General features: G+C 36.1%; 2 protein-coding genes across 2 annotated transcripts in view; one reads left to right on the top strand and one right to left on the bottom strand.

The window, feature by feature from the left end:
- Positions 1-1,288, bottom strand: part of LOC110464492 — a 22,366-nt gene extending 21,078 nt beyond the window's left edge. The window contains exon 1 of the mRNA XM_021519740.1: positions 23-1,288. Within this exon, the coding sequence (XP_021375415.1) occupies positions 23-1,288 (1,266 nt within the window). The remainder of the gene's footprint in view (positions 1-22) is intronic.
- A 13,297-nt stretch (positions 1,289-14,585) lies between these two features.
- Positions 14,586-15,955, top strand: LOC110464501. The gene has a single exon (XM_021519752.1). It carries the CDS (start codon positions 14,717-14,719, stop codon positions 15,140-15,142), a length of 426 nt encoding a protein of 141 aa, XP_021375427.1. The 5' UTR covers positions 14,586-14,716; the 3' UTR covers positions 15,143-15,955.
- Positions 15,956-19,725: the final 3,770 nt, after the last annotated feature.

Raw genomic sequence — 19,725 nt, 5'->3', positions numbered from 1 at the left:
CATCCTCTGCGATTTCACTCACAACATGGATCAGTGACAGATTACGGGCTGATGGATACCCTAGGATGGATCCGTACCTATGTCCCTTCACAACATAGAATGTCAAAGTGTCAAACTGTTTGTTCGTTTCTACACCAAGATCACACTTTCCCAGGACTGATAACGGTTTACCACCACCGTACGGTATCAGCCTGTTACTAGCACGGGTGATAGGCGGCCTACCCATACACTCGTATGCTGTTTCGTCAAGTATATTGACTGAGGAACCGCTGTCTAACAATACTCTCAGTGGTCTGTTGTTCACTTTTAGAGTGAAGTTGGGAGCCTCGTTTACAAATCTCACCTGTTCGGAATTTGTCAAAGTCTCCTTTATTCCATAACAGTAACGGTCATCGTCGTCCGTCTCGCCATCTTGGTATCGGGCATCATAACTAACCGATTGACCATGGCCAGTGTCCTGTTGAACAGCTTTCACATTTCGATTCTGGCCCTTGTGAGTAGGCTTGTTGACACGGGATCGACACATTTTCATATAGTGGTTACTTTTACCACATGAATGACAAGTCTGGCCTTTAGCGGGACAGTCTCCATGGTGAGGGTATGATCCTCCACATTTCATACACTTTTTATCGGACTCACCTTGTTTGGGTGTACCACGCTTGAAGTTGGACGATCTGTGTTGTTTTCTTTTAAACGGTTTGTGTTCGGACTGTGCACGACCAACCGCGTTAACACTCGCACTTTGGTCCCGTTCCATTGCTGTAGCTTGGACATCGGATAACTCTAGTGTTCTACCGAGTGTTAGAATTCCATTTAAGTCTTTGTCAGGCTCGCGGAGTGCCCTTCTCCGGAGTCTGTTGGACTTACAGTGCTGGATGACCTGTGACAGAATCTCCTTATTCGTGTCTGCAAATCCACAATCCTTCGCTAGTCGTCGTAATTCGGTGACATACTCGTCAAGAGTTTGCGATTCTGACTGTTTATAGCTTCTGAAGGTGTATAATTCCATTTGTTGATTTTTCTTGGGTTTGAAGTATGTCGTGAGCACCTGTTTGGTGGCTCCATATGACGGCTCGGTTTCTCCTTTTTCTGCCTCATATATGTCATACACACGTTCACCTGCATAGTGAAGCAGGAGTGCTCTTTTTCTATCATTTTCATCCTCGTCCGTAATGTCCAGGGCCACGAGCAGATTCTCTAAACGCCCTATCCACCGATCCCATCTTGGGCCAGCGTTACTTTTGTCGCATTCGGTATCGAACGAAGGAAATATTGGTAGGGATGTCATTCTGATCCCGTCCTCGTCGCCAAAATGTAGTGTTTATGTGTTGATGGCATGCCTAATGCCATCATTAACTACGGCTTAACGTTCAGACTCAACAAACACCATCTTGTTCCATGTGCATGGTTTTAATTATACTTCCGGTTGGTCCATATTACAGAATAGCAATCCAGTGGGTAATATTACGGAATGGTACAAAGTAGCGGACTGGATATTACAGCCTAACACATGTGTTAAGACGATACATGTTAACATTCGGTAGCTTGATTTAAACACAGGGTTTTCTAAAGTTTAGACGTCCGGTATCCGGAATGCGATTATGTTTTTGTTTGCTCTTTCCAACACAAATTGTAAACACGAAATAACGCTTAGGACTTACCATCGGATTCGGCATAGCACTTCCTTGATACTCACATTATTTTTTTCGGCACTTGAGATAAAACTTCGTCAGATATTCGTTCTAGGAAAACATAAAAATTAGAAATGCTTTAAAGACAAATTGCAAACACCTTTTTTGTGTGTTTTTGTATGCTATATCAACCAATAGATAAAGGAGGTAGGGTGATTTATTTTGGATCTCTCAGTGGACCTTCATCATTTATCTGGCGTATTAATGTTTAAAATGTTATGTATCTGAAAATAATCGAATAAGGGACACAGGGAGAGAAATACTGCTTTGTAATTTGTGGTTTGTTCAGAACCAGGATAGATTCATGCACAAAATTCAACACACTTCAAGGAATTAACAGGCAAATTAGTGTATTGGTATTAACGACATAAAAATGCGGTACAGGCCTGAAAGATCGTTTTTACAGACGAATACCAGGTCTCCGCGGACAAAGTTATTTGCAGTGTCATAACATAAAACCATATAATTGGTGCAGTTGATTAATGATCAAATTACTTCTCTTATTTCTCCCATTTTGAATGGTTGCGTTGGACATTTACACATGTTAAATCATTTGATGGTTTTTCAAAGAGATTTACAAACATAATATGATTCATCTGTTGACCTTTTGTAGAGCGATTGCTTTGGCTACCGTGTTTTTGAGGTTTGTAATTATTGGCCAAAACAACGTGCTATGTGTTCAACTAATTTAAAGCGCAATTCACCTTAGTCATTCTTTGATAATCTTCATAATGTATTACTCTTCTACAGAGGGTATGTACTATATTTATTTAAAATAATCAATAATCAATGCCGAACAATGCTTATGTATGTTTAGGAAAAAATATCAGAAAGAATTTTTAATGAGAGAACTTGCACAACGCTTCCCATAGTGTTGAACAATCATCTTACAATGTCATTGAAAAATATTTTTAAAGCAAGCAAAAACTCAAGCCGGCTGTAGAGGGCATTTCGTCGAAAAGTGAATTTCAACGCTCCGAAAATGTGGCTTTTTTCCCACTACTATCTCAGCTGTCTGTTAAAAACTTAAAAAGGATAATAATCAAAGCCTATATATAGATTTACTAGCATATGCAAGTGACAGATTACTACCCTGTGGAATTTTATAACTTATAAAACCATTTTGATTAAAAATATTGTAAAGTGTTAGTGCGTGAATGCAGTCACATTTCAGCCCAGATAATTAAGCAAGGTACATTCTCCACAATTCCTAATGGCTCGTAACTCGGTATTAAGTGTTGATATTTTTTGCTACCAGTGTACAAAACCTAATTGCAATTCCTGAAAAAACCCGATGATCTGTAGACAAGAACAATGAAAACAGAAAACTCTGTTATGAATAGTGACAAAATTCTTATTATCAAGTCGAAATTGATACAATTTAAAACCCATCAAAAGCAAAATGTGATTTCCCTGGAGATTTCGTCGATTTAGTAAGTTTTTGAGCATGTATAAATTGAATTTAATCTGATGATGCACGTCATGATAGAGGAAATATGGAATAACGTTTTGATACCATGTTGTTGACAAGTTTGTGGTCTTCAATTTAATCGTGCGGTTATGGGAAATTGTCATGGTATTGGCATGTTGTGCCTAGGGACTTGTACATTGGTTAATATTCCCCATGGTGTATCAGGTTAATCTGTCAGAATTTTCATACATATCCCCATGTGTGTTCTGTGGTTGACCATGCTGTAAAATTAAATGTATGATAGAACATATTCTCTGTTATCCACAACGATACATGGATTGTTTTTATCAATGTAGCTGTTAGTATAGAATCCAGAATTCAACGTGTAGCAAGTATAAACGACCATTAACACATTCGCTTATAATATCAAACCTCATTGTGTTTACTAGTGAATCCAAGACGATCTTGTTTGCTTGTGTTAAACTCATATAGAGCATTTAATGATAAGTACCTTGCATAAACGTATCTAACTATTACCAATGCCATGGCGCTTGTATTTAACTTGCGCTTCACGGACGCTGGTTTTACAGTTTACAAATGAAAGAACAATGTATAGCAAACAAGAACATGCAAGAACAAGAACAAATGGAAAAAAAATATGTCCCATAGTGACAAGCTTATAGGACCAAAACGGTGGATTCGACAGGGATCTGCAAAAGCTTATTAGATATCTAACATTAAGTTGCTGCAGAATTACTCTGATAACTACAATTGATTTATAAAACATTTATGTAATCGTACTGTTTAACTGATAACCTTACTTTTTAAAAATCAGTTTTACTATTGTACACTCAAAAACTGTACTGTATAACTGACGTAAATGTTATATAAATGAACAATTACATTGCCGCCAGTATTGTGGTCGCATGCATTGACAATTTACTCACTGTAGCCAGGTTTCTATTTTCACTAACAGCTTTTCAATCAACTCATATCGATTTATCAAATATTTTGCAGAGTCAATGGAAAGCATCATATACCAACGTAGACATGATTGTCAATGTGAGTGAGTGAACTATAAAGTATAACCATGGAATTTGAGCAAATATATTTACTTGAGAAATAGCTCACGAAAAGCATATAAGCCATACTCGACCATCACGATATGAAAAACTTGTTTCTTGAGAAACGCAAAATGATGTTTCAAAATGTTATTTACAATGTAGAAATATTTGGCCGAGAGAGAAGAAACATAAAGCAATTTAAAGGTAACATAAATCGCAAATTTTGTCACTGATGTTATTCATCAAGGCTATATTTCGATATATGCATGCATGTAAAGGCAAGGTGGGGAGTGTTTATGTTTGCTGTTTATGAATGATTTTGTAGGAACCGGATGTTGCTACTGCCACCTATCTTTCTCAATTTGAATCCTCTGATGGAGATATTGATTAGCGCTTTCTATATATATCTTTCACATCATTTTTTTTATGCTTGGATGCAAACTAATCCTATCCTTTTTTGTGCTGCTGTTAGTAGACAGGGAAAAGTCTTCATACAACGCCATTATCCTTAGCTGACCGGGAGAATGAAGGTAAACTCCCAAGGGATGAACCGGACAATTAACTAAGCCATCACAAAACGGTGTTATCGTTATATCTCATTTATCAGGGTCATAATGGTAAATGTAGCAAGACAAAATATAACACAAGGGGATAATAGAACGGTAGTTGTACGATGTCCGAGTGTTTCCCGCCAGTGCCACCGAGCGCCGTCTAGTGGCATTCCGACTCATTACTCTTACAAAATATATTGCCTCGTAGCACGCAGACGACACAAGACTGAATACGTCAGATCGTACCAGTGAGCTCCATTCATTGTGTTCCGGTCATAAAAAGTTCACGTGTTATTAACCTCTCCTGAATTTTTAAGACAGAAACATTGAGTATGCTAGTAATTCATTTAAATGATATAAGGATATCAGTCATGTGATAGGGACTGAAGAGGAAGCACAACTATTCTCTGGATGTTATAGAAATATTCGAATGAATTTTCAATAAAATTTTGTCAAAGGTCGGATGTCAACTTTCTAATGAAAATGGCGGTGAAAGGTGTAAATAAATCGTTAAGAAACGAATCCTATTATATACAGTAAGTTTTACTCAAAATATGTATAAATGTATAAAATTGAACGAAAGAAATACATCATCATCGAATAGTGTCAATTATTTTGAATGGCGTAATGTGTGTTTTCTGCCATGTGTCTTGGGTAAGAGCTCTTACCACCAATTGTTAGGTAGTATACATGATCATACCCCCAGTGAGAATCTGATCTTGTGGTTGGCCCAATTCATTCGCAGAACCCAATGCTTTATCCAATGTCATTCGGAACAACAAAGTGTGTTCCGAATTAGTCGGGTGCTTGACTCATAATTGTGCAGACGGCCAATATCTCGGACGTCACAGATATATGTTGTCGTTTGTTTATATACTACAACAATTAAAATGAGGCACGCTTGTGATGGTTTGGTTTTATTTTGTTGAACGTCCTATCACCAGCTTATGTCATTTAAAGACGTGACTCCGTGTGCGGCGTGTATGTGTGCTGAAGACAGAGTATGTTGGTATTTTTGCCTCCTTTTGATAGCGCAGATCTGATGCCGACTTTATAGTGCTACCTCACTTAAATATCATGCCGAAGGCACCGGGCCCAGCATTCCGCCCCTCTCATTATACTGACAACGGGTGAACCAGTTGTTGCAATTCTAAATGCTGAACGTTAAACTAGGAATTCTCATCCCAGTGTAAAATGACTTTGAATAATGTGAGTTAGTTTTAAATATTGTTGATGTAATAAAAAGATGAAAAACACTTGTAGAGGCAAATACGTAAAACTAAGCCCTTCGATCAGCTACTACTGATGGTGATCTGGTAGAACAGTGGAAACCGTACTCGCCTTTCACCAAGCTGGCATGTGGCATGTGGCATGTGTCCCCGTTCGGACGTGACAGTATATTTCCCGTTCAGACGTGACTGTATATTCCCCGTTCGGACGTGACTGTATTCGGTTATCTGTCTGACTTAGTTGGTTTTATCAGGATTATCTGTCTGACTTAGTTGGTTTTCTCAGGATTCTCCGGTATCCAACACTAAGACCCTTATCGATATTTCATCCGGGTTATAAAAGTGATTAATATGAGCTGAACAGAACTGTTTAATAAATTATGTAATGCGTTTATAAAGTTTATGTTCATAGAAGGTCTGATGTGACTTCGAATTGGCGGTGTCATTCAGTTCAGGCAACCTCGATATTCAGTGGCCTGGTCTTTAATGCATCCTATTTACCCCTACAGGAGTAATTAACTTTATATTGTGATGACAGAACACAATTCATCGGTTCAGGGCCCCAGGTTTATATGATAAAGTAGCGACAGGGTATGCTTTTAATGAATAAATAGCAAAAAACATATATGAAATGTTCAAATATTATTGAATAATAAAGAAGATGGTTTTCGGCAAAGTACACAACACTACATCAACATCCAAGTATTAGACAAGGACCTCTTATTCGGTTGGATGTATTGCTTTTTGCGCTCTTGCGTAAAAATGAAATTAATTCATCTCAGAATTTCCAAAGGGCATGTCTTTGACATATAGTCATTGCAATGGCCTTGCAGCACAACGATCATTTCCATACACAGAAAAGAAATATTGCGATTCAGAAAGTCTAACTCAATATATGAAAATGACTCTAAAACACAGAAGAAAGTACTATCTCACAACAGAAAATTAAACTTGATATTGTACTTGAAAAAGTTTTAACCTCAAATATAGTCACATTAATGCTAACCTTTGATATGAATAGCCTTGTTTCCTCACCCTGTGATGTTAACTTTGTCGCAGTTGACTAATAATTTAAGAGATTCCTCAGAATAGCATGACTCTCGTGATAAATGTTGACTGACAAACTTACAACAACTTCTGAAAACTTTGGAAAGCTTTATGGTCGCCATGGTGATCTCATTGGGAAACCTACTATTGCTTTGCGACATATGAAGGTCGAAGTTTTCTATCATTCTCATTAGTACGCCCTGTTATTTGTTGTCACTATCCCACTACCCCAGTTCTCGCTATGATGATGTGACATTTCTTGGATTTGATCTAGATTAATATGGTGGGTGTCGTCGACGAAGCGAAAAATGCTTACCCTTCCGGAACGTATATCTTATATCTTCGAACTATTTATAGGGCCCCTTTGCTTTTTTGTTAATTTTATCCTTAGTTTTATTGATTTTCAGTTCGAATTATGAATTTGTTTGCTCTTCGGTATATTCTTTTTATCAGTATCTCAGCGATCATATGACACGAAAATAATGTTCATCCATAATTCAAAAAGGTCAGACGTACTTTAAATGATAAAATGTGTTCTCGCCCATATTTCCACGAGTTTGTATATTTCAGCACGAGACAAACTAGTACCACAACGAAATTACGCCGGTTGATTTAACACTGTACTCTCATACTTATGGTCTATATATAAACCATTAAGATGCTTGGACATGACCGCGCGTATACTTTCGAAAGGAAATAAGAATTACTAGGGACATACGTTTCTTATTGCAAGTTGATAAAGAAATTTGTCAAACAAGCTCATGCAGATACGGTAACCATGTTAAACATTTATACGCGCACACGGATAATTTGATTTATTGATAAAATACACATACTGTAAAGCTTTTACGAGTGTATATGTGCAAGTAACATGCATAATTACTTCATTTTTCATTCTTACCGCGTAGATATTGTGTACTGTTTTGCTTATTAGGTTATTATTATTATTAAATACTTAACGCCCCATCGACACATAAGAGGTCATTAGAGCCAATACAGTAAACAAAACATGCTAAAGGAAAAGCATCATACGAACGAAAAAATAAAAGACAAACGTCAACTTGAATACATTGTAAAGAAACCGCACACGGGATAACGAAATGATATGATTACGTCATCAAGCAGTTCTGATTTCAAATAAGGATTCTGTAAAATCAATTAAATTTTCGCGATAATTTCGCAGATGTTCTTTAAACGAGGTATTTGCAAGAATTGATTTTTTCGAAAGCGATCGCATTAAATGGACCATGTCTTATCGGGTCAATATATTTATTCCAGAGATTTTCAAATTCACGATCGTATTGCCTTGCGAATAAAGCGAAAAATATATCTCGCGAGATGTTTTACAGTATGCTTTTATCTTTTATATATAATCAGTGTAAAATATTTCATGTATGAACTGGTGGAATTGTTAGGATATCGTCGCATTAACCTAGCTATCGATATCAGGAGCAAAGCGATTAATTCGAAAATATTCACACGTTCATACATTGAAGCCAACATATTCAATTTCAAAGACAAACAAAGTTCTAAACTGTTGAAATATTCACACTCCTTCGAAAGTACTATTTGTTAACATTGATTTTGTAAATAAATATTCTTGTAGGCGTCATCGTGTGACGTTTGTATTTTTGGTCTATGTTTAACAAGCACATTGTACATCACCAAAATCGGAGTCAATGAAAATAACATATAACAAACAAAAAGTAGATTATACAGTGTGTAAGCTGAGAAGACATGCTATATTGAAGTCCCTGTTACGTTTGATCGTATACACTGGTACTGTATTAATGGTAGTTAATGAACTGAACGTCCTCTCTTTAACTTGCAAATCGATTGCAGGATTAAGTGAACATTTTATTGAACGCACGTTATGTAACAGACTTTTCCCAATTGTTTAAAACTAGACCACACTTTAAGAAGAAAAAATGCATCTATATTTGTACCGAGACTCGTATATCATATTGATTCAACAGGATGTTAACAGCTAAAACGTGTGAAAATTGTAAATGTTAAAAATACTAGGCGTGTATCAATAGAGCGATGCATTCCAAAGCATATAGATTACTACAGCATTGTCAAACCAAGGACAAACATTTGTACGGGCATATTTTTATCTTAAATGAAATATCGTAGCTTCCAATCTATTTCAAAGACCCTATGAGCACTGGCTATATCCGGTCCTGTTAATTCATAGTGTAATCTAGCGGGGCTTTTAGAAACATGAACCATACCAGTCGATGGGAATACATACATACCATCACATGTCTCGGAATCAATACCTAGTACATGTAAAAAGGATATGTTATTTAAACGTTGAAGGTTTGATCTATACTTAGCGGTTTTGTTTCACTTACATAGCTTTACCAAAAATGAATATAGGACGTTAATTTTGTTTTCCATATAACGAGAAATCTCGGTTGTTATAATGCTCCTTGTTTCATTCGACAACAATGTACGTTCCTTTTCACAAACTTCTCTATAACTATGCATTGGTATTTTGCAAGCTCCTTTATTAGGGGAACATTTCGCGGATAGACTTAGATTTGTAACGAGGTTTGAGGCACTTAATAGTCGTGAATATAAGAAGAATATTTTAACTGTCTTTTATTGGACACATATTTTGTCATTTGGAAGCATGCTTTGAGCAAGTCTCGGAATCTTATATAAGTTTGTCATTTAATCATATCGAATCAACGTAGCCGAAAGTGTTCGTTTTGTTACTGTTGCTGGCAGTTAACACCGGTCCATACCTTCGTTACATGCCGTTTGCGTTTTGATTGTATTACTGGCAAACTCTAGTGTATTTTATAGAACTTACTATTGTCCAGTTTGCAATCATATTGACTGAAATACAAATGTTCGTGCAATGTACACACACAACTAGCCACTAAGTCCGATCGATGTTTATATCTGGCCAGTCCAAACAGTCTTTAGTCTGCCTGGCCGAACAAAAAAATCCCCGAAGATCACAAATGCTATCGAATTACAGGTCAGCACAATTTATATGGAAATTGTAATAATACCTATTACCCTAATTCTGTATATAATTTCCCATACAAAGAGACCAATCTTTGATCTGAAGCCCTTCTCACCACTTACACTTGTTGAAATGACAAGGGCAGTTGGGGTTAATTATCACCCTTGTAAGCCGCTTGTTGTTTCCGTAACATGCAGGGGTTTTACACAAGATAACGACCGATGTTGTTTTTCTGCCACACAATTACTCCAGCCGATTTATTAGCATTAAGTGGATAAGTACCTCTCCAATAACTCCTTCTGAACACGATCGGATTGCAAAGTAATCAGAGATTTGGGAGGATGAGCAATTTCATGCGATGCAGAAAATTTCCCATGGAACATTATAGCACAGATTACTTGGATGTTTTACTGTCAGCTCCCGAGCTCCATCATGCAGAGTTGCATGTGTGTCTTCTCCCCGGAACTAATCACCGACTTTTCAGGGTATTCATTTTCATTAAACACCGAGAATCAATACTTAGTGAGCAATGCTTGGATTACCTGCCTTCTCTTATAACTAAGCTCCTTTGGGCATTTAAGATCTACAGCTACAGTTGCACTAAGAAATGAATCTTTGATCTTACTTCGAACGATATTAAATAGTGACGTGCACAAATAAATATGAGAGAGCACGATTGGCTGACGGTGAAAATGAAGTTGCAATAAACTTAAGTTGATTTTGCCTCGCTAACAGTTTGATAGCATGCAATAAATCTTTTAGTAGAGATGGAGATGAAACGGATCCTGATTTCTTACAAATATGGTCATTAACTCTATGGAAATCTCCATCTGCTGTTGCACAATGTATTCGCACTCATTAAGTGCCAATCTAAGGAGGTGATTGTCCAACGCACGATAATTGAGGAGCCCCAATCACGTACCTGTCTAGAGATTTGAAACAGGCATGTCACGAAACATTTTAATGTCTCCGAACCCTAAGCAGTAAGTAGTTTTGTTGTAACAGTACACATTGACCTTGTTAATATTGCCTGCATCATTCTTCCAGACACATGTACCACTTTTACGTAAACATATATCACAGATCATTGTTACTCTGCTGATTTGCGTTATTGCTCGAATTCAAATAAAGCAAATCATAAACAATGCTTCTGTAAATTGATTACTGGCATACTTACTAAAGATATTCCGATGCTGTTTATCCTCCGTAGTGATAAAAGATCTGTTCCGTATACACATGTAGTACAAAAAGAGGATGAGAAGTACATTAGTTATATGTCTACCTGTACATGGTTTGGTTTAATTTTGTTTAACGTCCTTTTGACAGCTAAGGTCATTTAAGGACGTGCCTCCTTGGTGTAGTGTATGTGTGCCTGCGTGTATGTATGCAGGAGACAGGTTACGTTGGAGTGGTTGCCTCCTTTTGATAGCGCGAATCTGATGCCGACTTTATATTGCTATCTCTCTGAAATGCCATAACGAAGGTACCCAGCACTGCATTCCGCTCGGTCACATTATACTGACAACGGGTGAACCATGTTGGGAAATAAATGGCATCTTCAATGCAGTAAAGTGAATATTTAAAATATTACATTTTTAATGGAAATGAACAATGATTGATTGCAATGTCACATTATATAGTGTTGTGTACAATCAAATCTCTCGACATATCTTTAGTTTTCACCGGTCACTGGTAATCCCATACTGTCACTTTTTCAAAATGCTGGTGCACGTAGGCTTTTCCTAACCGTATCAAGCGAATCCACATGTATACGATGTAAATATTTAATAAGATAACATTACATATTAAACAACGTCTAGACAAGCATAATAATGAACGCTCGAATGAATAAAACGGGACTATATTTGTTATATATTATTTATGTTTTTTTCTATTTTCTAAACCTATGGAAGCCCTGATTTATCATTGCGATAAGCTAGGTTTGTAAGCACTCTGAAGAGCTGTTGTTCTCGAATTTGAGAAAATAAAGATCGCCACAATAGAGGTTATTTGATGAAAATATGTTGTGATAAATAAAGTTTTACTATATATTCTATATATATTTAGACAGTTACATAATTATATTGCATCTTGATATTAATATCTAATTGACATTCATTGATGTCTGAACCTGTCGTTTCTTACGTATTGATGGTAGTTTCGCTATACGAATGGTTGAATTGGATATTGAGAGTTAGATGTACAAGCCAAGCTAAATGCCGACTGACTGGTTTAATGGCTGCCTGATTGGTTGAATACGTACCAGACTCCCAAGAAAATCGCACAGCACATGCATTGCATTTTATTTTTTCATTAAAGTCCAACGTTCAATCTCCAATTAATTGACTTTCAGATATATTGGTGAAGTGTTGTTTTAATGACTTGAGCTTGAAATCAAGAACAATACAATCTATTGAGTCGTATTTTGTTTTGTAATTGGCAATTGAATGTCGTTCGTTTAAAAACCTCCGATCGGTTGCACTCATGCCAGACTCCTCTGACGTCAGCCTACAGACAGTCACGCAACAATGACTGGTCTTTTTATGAGGTTACCATCAAATCGAAAAATACAAACTATACGAAACCCCATGAGGGAGAAACGTTTTGATTTGTGTTTCATGTTGCCAGAAGAAAAACATATCTCTTTCTGATTCATTTCCTTTTCCCAAAAAAACATACAACCGTGATAAATGCATTAAATTTGTATTTTGTAAAATATAATTATGTGTACAAGTTGTTTGCTCTAACAGTTCGGGACACATTAGTATATTTAAATGTGTTCATTAACGACAAAAAGGGTACTTAAAATAATACCTACTCACTGGTTTTCACTGGTGGATGAATACGATTTGTAATTTTTACTGAGCGTTAAGACGCCATTATTGATGTGTATGTAAGTTACACTGGGTTAATGAGGTTCCCTATACACAGAACTTACTTTAGATAGTAATCCTATTTATGTTATTTGCCTGGTACATTCGACACCTGTGATCTCTCGGCACCAACAGAACACATGCAATCTCACATTTATTGAATTCATACTACATTAACTCTAATTGAGTCTTAACAATGTAAGACGTGAGTACATTACCAGTTTCTTTCAGTTGTTATTCCTCTTTGATTGATCCAAATCGGGTACAAACAGGAAAAACAAAGCTGACCGGAACTGTTCTTCTCTGGTATAACGATCAATTTCCCGTGAACTAAATACATCCAGAATCAAAACGAGGTTGGTCACGGTTTTTCATGGGAAAATGACCTCAATCTATTCATGCTATAACTTACTTATATATCATGATATGTTTATAAAGATCGGGAATTCCAAATTGTGCTCGGAATTACAAATGTATATACGTAGGGTGTTTACATATGATATTGTTTTGTTCGCCTTCCATACTTTATACGCCCTGTGACTTGTTAAACCACCGTAACATTGTCTCCATAGGACAACGTCGAGCAGGCTGGATACCTGATGAACGAGACTATTAGCAAATCTGTTGTACATGGATATATATGACGAATGATCGACCTCCTGTTTATTAAGACGTTTAGGATGGAAATATCAGTGAAGAATCTTAACATACAATGACCTCCTTGAGATAAATGTTCACCAAATCAAACTCTGAGATCATATGTAGACCATTCCTGTATGAAAATGATTTATCTATATAAAAAAAAACATTTCTTTCTTATTTCAATTATATAAATATTCCTATTTAACATGTTATAATATTTGAATGCTTTTAACTTAATTTGAAGGCACTGCATTGTGATAGTGAGTCACATAAGTGTCGTCGTTGCGCAAAAAGATCACTGCGCAAATAATTATACATATACCTCATGTTGCCTTAGTTTACTTTAAAAACAAGCGATATCTTGTGCTACACCTATTTCTTTTGCATTTCATAGAATTCAGCTTTGGTATATTAAATGTTTACGGTTGATAATTTTAAATGCTAAACGATTGTTAAGTTAGATTTATCTATGATATGACTATTTTATCTTTAATCCTAATGGCATTATGGAATTATTATTTTCTACCGGTAAACTTTTGTGTATTTATTTCTTGTAGAAACAAAAATCAACTTTAAAACGATGTTTAACGTTATATTCAGTTTACAATCACAAATGAATCGGAAAATCTTGACCTGCGATTCTGGTAGACACATTCTCAGGATGCACGGCCCCGTGCTTTCCTTCTGGTCGCTTTGTAACCTTATAGCGATCGATATTTATCGTATGTCATATCATGAACGGATCGTGGAGATGTGTTCCTATATCCCCGCTAACATTAATTTAAAATTAGCTTCGCTGACATTTCCTTTTCTCGATATATCCCCGCTATACATAGATATGAAGCGACCCAGCAAACTGACGCCTTGATCCGCCTACAAGGAACGTCGTCGGTCATGTCTATACCAATTAATCACGTGCCCATACTTCAAGATGGATTTCCCTGATTTTATGCCCGGAAGTGGATTCTGAGTGATTGTATGACGTTCATATCAGTACATTTTATCCCCTAGTGTCGTATAATATGACAGTAATCACTCGCCATCACTATATCATTGGATAGACAATTTATCAAATGTGTTTTCTCTCTTTATATCTTCCAGAATCATCATGTAAATTAACTGAATGGACGACGACTGTTGCTTGTTGGGAAGAAATTAACGTTACCTAGAGGGCGCTGTAAACTACAGTGCCTGTACACGTTATCATCCATTAGGGGGCGTGGTAAGCATGGTGCAGCTGTTTTATTATGAGACTCGGGGCAAATGTTGCCGCAAGGTGTTTAACTATGAGGGTTACCCTACCAAGGTGATGTTGTTTCCGTACGAGGGTTGGGCCCAGCCAGCTCTCGTATCCTACTGGCTTCTAAAAACCTATTGGTGGAGCAGATCACGCTGTAAGATTGTTGAGGTCTCAGGGGTCAAAAAACGTACCACCAAAGGCAAAATGGCAGACAAGGGCAGTGGCGCCATGACCATAACGGGGAAATTCAAAGACACTGTATCTCCTGATTTTAAGATGACGTTGACGACGAATATAAGTAACGCCGATTTCCAACTCGGGTACTGCGTCACTGGAACGCTTGAACGAGGTGACAAGAAAAGGTCTGATCTCCAACTAACACATTTTGCTATGGTTAAGAGAAAAGGATATTGACATTACCCATGTGATCGTTTCCATCTTGCGAAAAGTCTAACATTGCTATTTTGTCCATTGTATTCCAAATTAGGCGCTACATGAAATTGCCAGAAAACTTATCGCCCAATACAGACCTAGATGGACGCCCATTCTCTTGTTCCATTCCAGTGCAATAGCTATACGTCGTCATTCCGTGTTGTGCCAATGCAGTGTGTCCGCCAGCCATAAGTAGTCGATAAGAACTTCATTCCTGTTGTGTACTTGAAATAGATATTCCGAATCAAAATTCGGAATGAATAGTATTTCTGAATGAGAGTTTCTAGTAGGTTATTATGTTTATTGATGTGGATATTTTGTTTGAGTTGTGAGTAACCACACACCGAAAGGATTCTGAGAGGAGTTACGTTATTTAGAAGATTATTTGTTATATTAGAAGTCTTTAAAGTCTATTCTTTTCGTTGTCACGTAGTTAAGTCTTTGTGCCAAGTTGTAGTGAATTTGTTTTAGATATATATATAAAGATATATATAGATTGATATTGTTAGAGATGTATGCTTTGTCACATTTATGAAAAGAAAAATAACATATCTTAATATGATTTCAAGACGTCCAACTCATCACTTTTATTAATAATAGATATTGACTTGTCAGTCGTTAACCGTGTCAATGTGAAATAAATTCGTGAGAGAGATACCGTTTATTTTGTCATATGCTTCAAACAAACTGCATTTAGTGTTTAACTTTACCAAACAGTTAGGCCATTTCTTGCAATAAAATTGTCGTTACTGGCTTAAAACACAGTTCGACGTTGTACTAGATGATATAAATTGCGTCATCATGAATACTTTTGGCCATATGGACAATATAACATCGCGCCTTGATGACAGCTAGATTTAGCAGAGCGATGGATCGAAACTTACATCAACCGCTAACATGTATGGTATATGTATGAGAAAGCATCTTATTCAAAGTTATTGCTTCTCCAACGCCGGTCTCTCCGGGGGCCGATAGATATAAAGTATGGAGCTCTTATATTCATACACCCACCGATCCGCGCCACATACCGCATTGACATGAAACGTATAGAACACACGTCGAAATGACTTAGGCATCATTTCAGAAACGGAAATTGAGAAGAAATCCAGCCTCGGAGAATGACAATGATGTGTGAGGTTTGGTGTATTTAATGTCAGTAGATCTTCAGTCATTAAATTTGTTGTAGATGGACCAGTTATCCCCGGAGTACTCCAATGTCTGTAGTTAAATAAGCGATGGATTGATTGTGTCATTAAGTCGATGAAAACCAGATGGAGGTCAATTGTAACAAATTGTCAGGTGGTGCCTGCAGCTGCTGTTACCATTCCTAGTCCCACTTCATTGATGAGAACAAATTTTATATTTTTGACTCATAAAATTGAAAAAAATGGAATACTAAAAAATGTTCAATGTTTGTTTTTGTAGGAATAATCCCAGGCAGAAAATAACTTAAAAGAAACATTAACATGTTTTAACTCACCTTTAAATAATTTCAAAGATGATTTAAAAAAAAATGAACGACAATAGATCTAAAGGAGTCAATACATTGATTCAATAATAATTTCAGTGTAAGGTTCGTATTTTCCCCCCTTCAAAATCGGGTATCCAGTGTTAATTTACACGACATGTATTGCGTTGATGGACTAGAGTGAAAACATTATTCAGATAACAACCATCAGAAAACGTGAACTATTTACTGTTTACTTATTATATATATTTCTAATGTACTATTGAAATAGTGGAAACAACTTCTCAAACTTCTATCATGCTCGCTAAAATGTTTGAAACTAGCTACTGTATCAATAATTCAGCTTTTGAAACAACATAGTTGTAAACAAAAGTATTTGTGGAAAAAAAAATCGATTTAACTTGCTGACAACGAGTTTGCACATCTCAAATTCATACCTTGTTAATAAGAGCGAAGCTCATTACCGGTAACATGTGCGTGTAAATCGATTCCATCACTGAATCGTACAGCTACAGCCTAGAAACTTTTCGTACTTCCGGTTCATGGAGCCCGTAAATATGCCTAATCGAATAATAGAGCGACATGTAACGTAGCAGGAAAAATGTATTCGAAACAACGAATTTTTCAAAAAAATATTTACCATATTCAATACACTGGATGTGTTTATTTTCGCGATTTCTTTCCTTTTGTATCAAAAAGAGAAATGATTGGCATGGTCATCAAAAAGCTTACATGGATGCACAAGCAAATGGCGTCGAAGGGTGCGTAATAATGTGATTAGTTGACAAACTGTATTACCGTCGATTAAATTAGCTTAAATTTAGGAAAGAAATAGATAGTTTGATACTAACAACTTTCTAAACATACACATTTTCCATCTTAATATTAATAATCGATCGAAACACACGAGGATCATTCCCACTAGGACGGAAATACCCGAGTATGTACGAAGCAGGGTCAATGACGAGGTCGCTTGGTTTTCATTGGATATTAAAAGGTCAGATCATTGACGAGGTCAAAGTTCACGGGTCGTCTGCTCCAGTTATACACAGATACACATGATGAAACAGAATTGTCACCGACAGCTTTCGAAGGGAAAACGTAAGGTGTTTCAAAGGGGTCAAATTGTGGATTTTTCAGTATCACTACTCTTGTATTTGCATTCACTGCAGAACGTCAACTTTATAATAAGTTCTTCTAAATTCTTCCATTTGGGGTCGTTTCTGTTGAAATTTTATCCCAATTTGTGATATTACCTTTAGCTTTTACAACTAAAAACTGTGGAATTTCAATGCTAGATCTGCTTGTACAATAGATTGAATCTAGTTTCATCTAATGCAACAAAATTAACAATTACTTAAAAAAGACAAACATTATCTGTATAGTTTTGTACAGTAAAATATCTTGATTGGTACTTAGATAAATATAAACTTTAAACGCTAGGCAATTTGTACACGTACTTTCGTTAATCTGTGTAAATCATCATTTTATTTTTGTTAACAGATTGCACAATATGCGACCGTCAGCAACCATTTCTAATCAAAATCAAAACTACTCCGCATATGATGTAACTGATGATGGCAATTGTTTTTATTCAACCATATTTTACACTAATATTGACTCAAGAATCACAAGTCCATCATGAAACTGACATCAATTCTATCAAGTTAACACAATCGTCACTGAACAAACTCAACATACAATATTTGACCCTCAAATTTGACAATGACATAATAAGGGTATCAATCAAACATCGAGGAAAACATGATCAAAATCGCAAAAAAAAAGTCACTCAAAGTTTGATTTCACAAAGTTATACGATGGTGTCCATCTAGAAACTTCACTTGCAAACAAATGGTTTTAGCCGATATGCCAATCTATCTCTATGTATCTACAAAAACGTTATGACAACAGCGACGATGAAGAGGAGGAATCTCCTGATGTAGATACCTGGAATTTCTAAGGTATATAATCAGTACAAACATTAAATTTCATCATTTCACGTGGATTATCTAAATTATTTAAAAGAAAAATCTAAAATCTTCTTTTTATACTTATAGTGGTGGTAGACGTGACAGTCTCTAACCTGCTGTGTCTAACATGCTAAACATATTTAATTAAAAAACAGATACATCCTTCATGGATTGGCATATCAGCTCAAACCATTTGTTTAAACATTTTATCATTTTTACTCTATGATTCTTTTCAAATGGCATTTGGTTTTTTTGGATAAAAATAATAATACATATTATTATGTTATTCTTGGATAAACAAGAACCAAATGAGGATATTATTACTATCAATATAGTCTAGCTATATAGTAGTACCGTATACTACAAACCAGTCAACTTCAAACTAACATGTGATGCGTCATATTAGTGTGGTGTTAATGTGGATCACTCTAAAACAGAGCACACATAAGTTCAAGGGTGAATTATTTTGTCCAGTAACAGATTCAAGTATATTATAAAAAAAACAAGTACAGGTACATTTTGTATGTATTAAAATGGGTAATGTATTGATTCAATAATTATACTATACTACTGACACAAATGTACAGTACGAGCCTCGCTCTCTCCAGGCCATGCCTGAGTCATATTACAACCACCGCTGCCCTTATATGCAGCCACCACGTATAGGGTTGTTCCACTATCCATCAAGTGAGTAAAGGAACCTATTGACATATTCTTTCTATTCCTTAAAAACAAATGTTTTTCAGACTTGTTTGTTTTATGCGTGAAACGCAGATCTTTGGATCACACTGACCTCATTGCATTTTGTCAACCAAAGATTTGACTTCAGAATGAAATATTGAGGATGGTCATCAATGAATAACCGATTAAAGATATATTATATGTGGTTTGATGAGTGAAGTTTGTGATTGTTTCATAAAGAAAGAAACAAAGGTCAAAGACATGACGGATGTCATGACATGTTTTGATATGTAGATAATTGAATGAAAGACCTGGCGTTAGTAAAATCTATGCTTTTTAATTTGATTTCTAGTCAACATCGATGAAAACAAAATTCGAAATTTCATCATAAGAAACAGTAGATAAACTGTTAAATGGACTTGTATTATTCTTTTACTCGACGC

Source organism: Mizuhopecten yessoensis, unplaced genomic scaffold (genome assembly GCF_002113885.1).
Source record: "Mizuhopecten yessoensis strain PY_sf001 unplaced genomic scaffold, ASM211388v2 scaffold10997, whole genome shotgun sequence".
Taxonomy (NCBI): Eukaryota; Metazoa; Mollusca; class Bivalvia; order Pectinida; family Pectinidae; genus Mizuhopecten; species Mizuhopecten yessoensis.
The sequence above is the reverse complement of the archived record's forward strand: the minus strand, read 5'-3'. Positions and strand labels throughout refer to the sequence as shown.